Below are 9,835 nucleotides of genomic sequence, written 5' to 3' on the forward strand. Positions count from 1 at the left end.
TGTGGCAGTTGGGGCGCGACCGAGACGGAGACCGGAGAATAAAACAAGAGACCAACACCGGTGTCGGTCTCACTCACGAACTGTACACTATGTAAAGGCATAAGTTGAGTAGCCGTCTCGGTCTCTTGTCTCTACCGCCACCTTATGTATTGATTTCAATTTGTACGGGAGGGAGGGGTCAATGAAATTTTCCTGTGGTACTGTTGCCCTAATCTAGACAGACCTGGATGGCCAGCTTGGTGAGCTTGGCCTGCAGGACGGACTTCTCCTTCTTGTGGCTGGACTCCGAGCTGCTGGGCGCCGGCGCGCTGCTCTCCACGTGATTATCCTCTTCCTGCGGGATGTGGTTGTTGCCCGTCACACCTACATTGCCCGTCTCCTCGTCTCCTAAACGAGGTAAACGAAAAACAAAAATACTTTAAAATGGAGAAAACAAATTCAAGCCGATAAATTATTTACACTTTTCTACGTAAGCTAGCTTCGGCGATATTTTTTACTAATAGTTTTGTGGCATCTTTACATGGCCAAAGCATATTGGCCCAAACCAACAAGGCATTTACAAGCGAAATTTTTTTGTTCGATAGATTTAAATATGACTGGAATAGGAAGATATAAAATATCGAAAACATTTTTCGTTCGTGGTATGACATTTTACACTTTGTACTTGGCCATAGTGGCGAGCGGTTTGCAGCGCGGCGCGGGCGCGGGCGAGGTACGCGGCACCGTGCCACGGTTACTATGGATACTACACTTATTACCATATGTTTGAGTTCACCGCGCAGTTCTCCCGCTCCGCGCCGCAAAACGCTCGCCACTTTGGCCAAGCACTATATGTTTATAAACTTGTGTAAACCAATTAAATTTTTAGTTATGCATCGACCAGTTTTGAGGGCACTTCCTCATCATCGGGACTTATATTTTTAACTTAGAGTTTTTTTTCTTGTGACTGGTGGGATTCGGACCCGCGACGCCAGTTTCGCTGTTGGCTGTCTAAGGCCGATGTATTTTGAATAAGAAAGTGCAGAGGTTGTCTTCAATTTTTTAATTTTTTAATTGAGTATCAAAATAAGCCAATTTTTTTTTATGTATTATCAGCGCTATGATTTTTATAATTTTGAAATTACTCCACCGGTGACGTCACAATTTTTAGTCGGTGACTTCTGCCGATTGGTCGGTTGGCTTCCAGAAACCGGAAATCTATCGCAATACTCTTATAATTTGTTAATTAGGAAGAACTTTCTAAAGAACTTGTGACGCAGTTTAAAATTAGTTAATTTTTATTGAAAAAAAAAAAATCAATGCATTTTAGAGATACTTATTACTTACTAATTAAGATTTAAAAAATTATACCCAATTACCCGCAGCAATGAACTCCCTCATAAAAGATTTCTTTACAGTATTTCTCATTTTTAATAAATGAGAAATATTGTTATTTCAACAAAATTTGACTCCAAGAATTTTTATAAAATAAGCTATATTTTTTTTTTATAAGCTGTAGTTTTTTTTATTAATCTCATAACAGATGCTTCGAACTACTTATGATTTTTTATTAATTTATATAAATGATACAAATTTTCAACTAAACATTTTGCACTAACTCATTCATTTATATAAATTTTTATAAATACATTTTTTAATTAAATTATAACACCAAAAAATCCATTAAAAAACACACAGATTCACATGAACTAAATTGTCAACAAACATCCAGTTGAAATTTATAAGGAAACAACATTCAGGAATTTTATTAAAATGTATGAAGCTGTGGTTCTAATGTCTCCATCCAAATTATTTTTTTTTTAGTATAACGGTCTTAAATATTATAAAGGGGACCCCATGAAGAAATCACATATTTTGTGGCGTGCCATTCGAGCGCAATTTGTGTCTAGACACGGTGAATTAAAACGTGACGTGGTAAGCACGTCCGTGAGTTTTCAAACTTTGAACTGTCGTTTGGCTTATTTACGAGTAATGAAATAAACAATGTTTTGAATTTGTCCAAATTTTTGTAGACAAGGACTGGAATCATTGACAGGTAATAAGCCCTGTAGATGTCTAGACTTCTATATTACCTTCTCTTAAATGTTCTTCATCTCTGTTGTAATATGTTAATATAAACAGCTCCCCGGGGAGTCGAATCCAGTCCTTGTCTACAAAAATTTGGACAAACTCAAAATATTGTTGTTATTACAATTACACTTAAACCAGCCAATGACAGGTCATAAGCCCTGTAAATGCCTTGACTTCCATATTCCCTTATTTAAGGTATTCTCCATCCCTGTTGTAATTTGTTAATCTTAATGACCCCCGAGGGGGTGAAATCCAGTCTTTTGTCTACGAACATTTGGACAAACTCAAATATTGTAATGAAACCAACTGGCCCAAAAAGAAGTTTAAAAATTGAAAAATTGTTTTCAGGCGTTGCCTAGTATGTGAAATAATTCAGTCAGATGAATCTCTTCGCAACAATAAAGGTTTCAGCTATTTAACTTCACTAAAATCAACAAATGGATGAATTGAAAAAATATGGATGTTTAAACATAGGCAAAATGGTGAATGTTACACAGTGTGTAAAGTGGCCACTTAAACTAGCCAATGACAGGTCATAAGCCTTGTAAATGCCTTGACTTCCATATTCCCTTATTTAAGGTATTCTCCATCCCTGTTGTAATTTGTTATTGTTGTTATTTTTATATCTACCTAATTTACCTTGTTATTTTAATTATTTCCAAATGTATGAATTGAGATATTCCATTTTGTAATGTACATATATATGAAAAAATAAAATTGTTTTTTTTTTTTTAAATCCCCGTGGTAAACTCATCGGGAAAGCGAATCGACGAAAATGCGCGATTTCTTTATGGGGCCTGATTTCGGATCAAAAGACACATTAATTAACTTATTGCAATTTTAAATATACGGCTGTCCGTATATTATAATATCTGTATATTCATTAGAATCGCAACTCCAGGTTTTACATCAAATAGAAAATTAACGTTATCAAAATGCATCAGAAATAACAGGCATAAGGATATATTGGTAATTAAAAGACGGAATTTTAATTGAGAAAGTAAAAAATGTAGGTTATCTTTGATATTTTTTAAAAAATATATTAACTTCTCAGAGAGACAAGTTATGAAATTAATGATAACAGAAATTTTTTAGGCTTTTAATTATCAATATTGCAGCTCGCTGCAGTCCAGCTTAAAGGTTGTATGCTAAAAGTTTAAAAAATTTCATTCAACTTTTTCCTAAAAACTATTAAAAGCTTCATAATATATGCATATTTTTTTTGCACCACAAAGGGCCAGGAGGCCCGTGGACAGTGGAGAATTACAGCACAGAACACCCAGGCTTCAGAAACATCACATTTTAATTTTTGTGTTCTCACCGGGAATCGAACCCGGAATCTTCCACGTGTGAGACGAGCGTCTCAACCACTACACCGCAGAGGCCGCTGCCACCATTTCAATTAATAAATATTTGACAAAAGTACTTTAATTTACCCCAGTGGTGCACAGGGTACTGCATAAGCACTCCGATTGCAGCGTATCTGCGTGATTTTTGTTACATGGAATGTAAGGTGATTAGTCTTACGCTTAAGGAGCTGGTTCGCGAATATGAAATATCACAAGGGGAACTGTCTCCGCTCAATTTCTATCTCAAGGATTTTTACCTGAGGATGGCCATCGAGTGGAAAACACTCATCCAGGATTCTGGTTCTATTTCACACACAGAACCACACATCGTCGCCGTTTAGGCAAAAGTCACTAACCTTAATTTTGAGTCAAATATGCCATTCGAAAGGTAAAATTGTGTTCTTTAAGGGGCAATCGTCGCCAAGGTCCGAATCATTGTTTTTTTTTACTTTGTGACTTTATATTGTTATATATTAAATCGTTTTTAAAAAACACGTTAAAAATATTTCTTTAAATTAAAAAAAAACTACATTTTTAACCACAACATTATAATATTTTCTTCCCTTCACTAACTCTTAAAAAAATATTGAAAACGGCTTGAAAATACAAATTTGATTTACGAGTTATCAGAACGATCAGTGTAATAATTCTTGAGCGAACACCTAACCTAACCTAACTTTTTTTTGCCCAATTTATTATTTATTTCGGACACTTGGAACTTCAGTTGCTAGCTTAGATTAACTGTTTCCCACTATTATTAGCTTATTTTACGAATTTTTAGTCATCCATAATTATCGCTAATGAAGTTAATTTTTTGCAAATATAATTTAACGCCGCTCGATTAAGTATTAAAGTATCTCATTAACAGTCATCCATATATTATTTATTCGCCCGGTTAATAATTCCCCATTATAAACTAGCAAAAGTCACTTAACCAAATTTTAGGCACCTTGCCTCAACAAAAACTATCCAGATATTTTTCAATGTATCAAAAGGAAAAGTTATCAAGGGAATTTATTTAAAATATATGAATAATGTTGTGTACATAAAACCTCCAAAACGCAATAATTTGATTTTTCCTTAGTCTCCAAACATAATTGCAATTTCTCAAAATGATGTTTTTGAGTTAGTGGCTTTGCCTGAGCAGCGACGATATATTCTTTATCTGCCCAGACAGTGAAAAATACTAATTTATTGGATTTTACTGTGACAATAATTTTTTTACACCACTGATCTATTGATTTATCTTCACTTATTTTAGGTCAATTGATCCATCTTAAAAATTAATAAAATATACCACTTTTTCATTTGAGCATACAACCATTTTGCATTGGGGTAATGCAATAAGATTTAAGAAAATTTAAATCGACAAAATGCAAGAAATAATGTTACCATTTGCTTTCAAGCGATCTTTCATTACCCTTAGAGACCTAACTGTTTGACATTAACCGTCAGCAGTGGACATTCACTGGAGAATCTGACCTAACTTAAGTAGGCAAATGAGGTTAACGTCGAGGGAGGCATTCTCAGTAACAAGGTTGTTATTATTATTTTAATTTTAAGTGACCAGCCTGAAGCTGATATGCTTAAATTCATTTTAACGAAAGTTAGGTGCCCAGTTCCGTAAAGTATCGGGCTATTAGGTAGGGGGCGAGCTCTTTATCATCCTCAGGTTTTAACAAGTGGTCCCCCGAGGATGAGGTTCCTTTTATGATGAAAAGCATCACATTCACATAGAATTTGTAAAGGTGTTCCGTCGTCATCTGCACTGCAGAACCTACATCTAGAAATTTGGGAAAGGTTCGTTCTAGCGCGGTGTTTGTTCAACCTGCAGTGCCCTGGGCGGGCTCTAGTGATAACCCTCACTTGATTTCGGCTGAGCTTATTAGGTCAAAAGTAAAACTTTGCGAGTACCCTTTTATCAGTTCCTTCGCATGGTGCAGAGCATTACACTCTGCTTCCTGGCCCATGACCCAAGCTCATTACCAGAAGCACACAGGCAACCCACTGTAGGGTTCAGGGCTTGTAATGTAATTTTAAAAATCTATCGATTTTCAATGATAGGCCTGCAATAGTTTAGAATTCTATATTACCGTCTTCGTACGGTTCATTCATTTTTAGTGAGCTACTGATGCTGTGGTTTCGGTTTTGATTTTGGACAATTTTAGCCGGAATCAGCCGAAACCCGTGGTCGCTATGTGTCGGATTACGTTCGGCTGCATCATATGGCTCATGACTCGCCCGCGCGACCTGTGGCCTTTAGTTTGTTTCGGCTTTCGGCCAGTGAGAGTGTTGTTAGTTGTCACAATAAATTTACGCCTTTTATTTGATTGTGAATTTTATTTTACACCTCTTTCAGTAAACTAGTAGGGTTTAACTATTAAAATTTCCTAATTTGGGCATTTTAAAGTGACTTTAAACTTATTTAAATAAATTTAGGCTCTGGTTTCGTCCAAAACTAGAACAGAAGCCAAAATTCAGTTCCCATTTTGGCTGACATCTTGTTTCGGCAGTCATTATTAAAAAGCATAAAATATTCATTTTGGAGTCTTTACTAGGATAATAATGAAAATTAATAGGTCTCTAAGAGTTCGGTAACTAATATAAGATAAATTTGAAAACATTAATTTGCAATGCAGACAATGAGAAAATATTCAGTCAACTGTCAATAGTAATCTGAAAATTTATTCTACATTTACCCAAATATTTGAATTTTTGGGGGCTATTTCCAACAAGTTGTAAATAATTTACTACAAGAAAATCGCAATCAAATTGTAGGACATTTTTGTTAAACTATTGACAGTTGATCATAGAAAAAAAATGCATTTTTTACCTGTCAAGCTCTTCTTCTTCCTCTGCTTCTTGGCCTCTGTTTGCCGGCATTTTAGATCGGTGTTGCCGTTACGCGACATGCGCCCATCGAGTGGTGTTTACATATGTTTACGACGGCGACATCAAGGCAGGCAGGTAATTTAAGGTTGTGTGATTTTTTCAAAATTTTAAAATGGTTGTTGGGTGACATCAACGTGCAGCGGGTTTTGGAAAAGGGGAAAAGAAAAAGAAAAAAATAAATTAAAAGAGAGAAAAAATATTATACATCGGTACAAAAACATATAAATAACGTGGTTGGAACAGTATGAGGTAACTACACTTACGGAGAAACGTAGAAATAACATTGACTCCATATTTATGTTTAATTTACTAAGTCGCTTAATTGATGTACCATCGTTACTGGAACAAGTGGCATTCAATGTTCCGATCCGCCGGTTGCAAAATAATCATGTGCTGTTTCTCGATCAGCACAGTGCAAACTACGGCTTGCATGCACCGATGTCCCGATTGTGTCACACTGTAAACTCGAGACAAGATCTGGACTTTTTTGGTGCAAGTCTTTCTAGATTTAAACATTTACTGAGATGGACCAGATCTAATCGTAGTATTGAAACTACGACATGAACAACATTATTTTCTTCTCCGCGTTTTTCTCAGAAGCGTGTCTGAGATACGCATCATCAGATGAGTAGGGTCTCGTATTGCCCGGTGCACTAAATGCAGTGGATCCTGATCATCTGTTACACGAAGATACGGTGAGCAGTCCTACCCTTTAAAGCTACGGGACAAAGAAATATTTCAGTGCAAAACCAATATTTCATGCCCATACTGCTGGGGATCGAACCCGGGGCCTCAGGCGTGGTAGGCGAACACGCCAACCACTATATTACAACAACAACAACAACAAACCATCACGCCGTTTCCCCGTAGGGGTAGGCAGAGAGGATAGAACGCCATAACACTCTATCTTGGCATACAGACCTCGCTTCCTCTACATTCATACATCTTCTTATGCACGCACGCCGATTATTCCTACTTTTGACATGTCCATCTTCAAGTATTTGATGGACTTGATCGTGCCATGTCTTTCTCGGTCTTCCTCGTTTTCTGCATCCATCAACATTTGCATCGTAGATCCTTTTAGTCGTTCTTTCGCTGTCCATTCGCTCTACATGTCCAAACCAACGCAGCACCCCTTTCTTAATTCTGTCAATAATGCATGTCTCAGCCTTACACACTTCACGGATCTCGACATTTGTGCACCTATCATACATCGTTTTACCACACATTCGCCTGAGGGATCGCATTCAACCTACTTTCATCATTATTTTTCCAATTCCATACTTCGCTCCCATACATTAGAGTTGGAACTAGAACTCCGTTGTGAACTGCTAGTTTAGCCTCCTGCGATAAACATTTGTTTGCCAAAGTAGATTTTAGTGCACCGTTCACCCTGTTCCCGGCACTCACCCTCCTTTCAATATCTTTATCGGCCTTTCCGTCCCTAGTAAACATACTTCCCAGGTACACAAATTCTTCTACCTGATTCAGATTATCTCCGTTCACGCTGATCTCACATTTAGTTATATTTTCATCCCTTTCAAAAACCATCACTTTCGATTTATCAACATTCATAAGCAAATCGCTTTTCTTGCATACCTCGTAGACTTTTGTTACTAAGAATTGAAGGTCTTCTTTGCTGCTAGCAAGAAGCACGGCATCATCCGCATACAGAAGACAGTTAACAGTTATACCATTCATTTTTGCTCCCATTCTTAAATCTTTCAGTTCTTTCATACAGTTATCGATGTATATGTTGATACTATATTACGAGGTGGATGTATCTCCCCTCGATTTCCTCGTTCAAGATTTTCATCTTAGAAAAGGTCAAATTTTGATTTGTGGTCCTTTTGAATTTAAGCAGTGATATGTACAGTTTCGTGGATTAACTTCAAACTTGAAATGTGTCTATTTGATTTAACGTCATTGGTATAGGGGAACACAGAGTGAAATTGTGAGAGAAAACAGTTATAAAATAATTCAGAGTGAAGATACAAAAATCATTGATAGAATAAAAACATTTTGCCCTTTGAGACAAAATTTTGTTCATAAGTATTTTGTGCGTATGTATAACAAAATATGTTACATCATAAAATTTATCAAAGTGATTATGTCAAAAAACAATAAAACTGGTATTTTAAGGTAAGTCGGCGATTGAATTTTACGTGATATTATTATGGATAACTTATAAAGCGCCATTTTCGTAATATAATACCTCAAAGGAGCTTTACAAAGTGATTCCATAAATAAATCAATTAAATTTTAACTTTTTGAGTAAACAATAGACATTGTTTTCACATGCTACAGATTTATTCAAATGATTCAAACACGAGTCGGAGGCGTATTTAAAAAAAAATTAAATAAAATTATGAATGAAAACATTTTTTCAAAATATATCCATATTGATTTTGAAAATACAATTAATATTTTAAAATCCATTTCACATATTTTTATCGGTATTCGTAGTATGTGATATTTTCCTATAGGAGCCAATTAAGATCATTTTTGTTTCATTGAAGGTAAAGTGATCAGTCTTACGCTTGTAATATATCGGTAGTCAGATGGCAGAAGGGTCCATCTGTATTTTTTTCTGTTTTTTAGTTTTCAAAAGTTTTAATCAATATTTCAGTAAATACACATAGAAATAATAAAAAAAAACGCCATAATTTAGAATGGCAATTTATTTTTGAAAAGCAACACTAAAATATTTTATTTTCGGGATTGAAGTCTTGAAATTGGGTCGTATTTCAGCTCTCCTGAACATTTTTGAAAATTACAGATGGTCCCTTCTGCCATCTGACTACCGAAATATTTCCGTGTAAAACCACCTTGTAAGCAAATATTTCGTGTTGAACCACCCAGGAATTGAACCCAAACACGCCAAGATTTCCTTTTTAAAAGTTTTTACCCAAGAGTAGCCATCTGGTCATCATCATCATTCCATGTCCGCTCCCTAGTTGGAGCATATGGTATCCACAAAGACTCTCCATGCATCTGTATCAGCTGCCAACTCCTTTGCGTCCTCCCAAGTCAGGTTCTCGTCCCGAAGTTCTGACATAAACTGCCGACGAACGAAGTCAGCAGTAGACGTCTAGGACATCGAGAGCCTGATGCCTTGTAAAGTAGGCAAGCGTGGTTAAGGCTCTCGGGAGGCATCCGCAGTGTATGGCCTAGTCAACGTGTCCAAATTTGTATGTGTATTTAAAGTGGTAAAATATATATATATTTCAGGGTAAAACCACCTTTAAAAATAAAAATGTAAACCCACCCAGAAACAGAAGCTCAGACCTCAGGCATAGTAGGCGAAAGCGCCAACCACTACACTAGCATTTATTTTCCAATTTTCCTTAACACCAGTTTTGCTGTTTTCACGACATCTTCATTTTCAAGTGGTAACCGTGATCAAGGTAGGTTTAGACGCGGTCCACGTTCAAGGGGCGCACGGAAGGAATGCGATAATGTGTCTTGACGCTGCCCGGTTGAGTTACGATTAAAACACACTACCGCATTCCTTCCGTGCGCCA

General features: G+C 36.4%; 1 protein-coding gene across 1 annotated transcript; it reads right to left on the reverse strand.

Moving 5' to 3' along the window:
- Window positions 1-223: 223 nt before the first annotated feature.
- Window positions 224-8,460, reverse strand: LOC148270635 (uncharacterized; the record flags this gene model as incomplete). Its single annotated transcript, XM_088242329.1, has 2 exons — window positions 6,253-8,460; window positions 224-387 (listed from the first exon to the last, which is right to left on the reverse strand). Coding segments are annotated over exons 1-2 (243 nt in total), but the record flags the coding sequence as incomplete, so codon positions are not given.
- Between the last annotated feature and the right edge of the window lie 1,375 nt (window positions 8,461-9,835).

The sequence above is a fragment of the Micrasema longulum genome, unplaced genomic scaffold, assembly GCF_059751315.1.
Source record: "Micrasema longulum isolate JH-2025_06_02 unplaced genomic scaffold, ASM5975131v1 h1tg003659l, whole genome shotgun sequence".
Lineage (NCBI taxonomy): Eukaryota > Metazoa > Arthropoda > Insecta > Trichoptera > Brachycentridae > Micrasema > Micrasema longulum.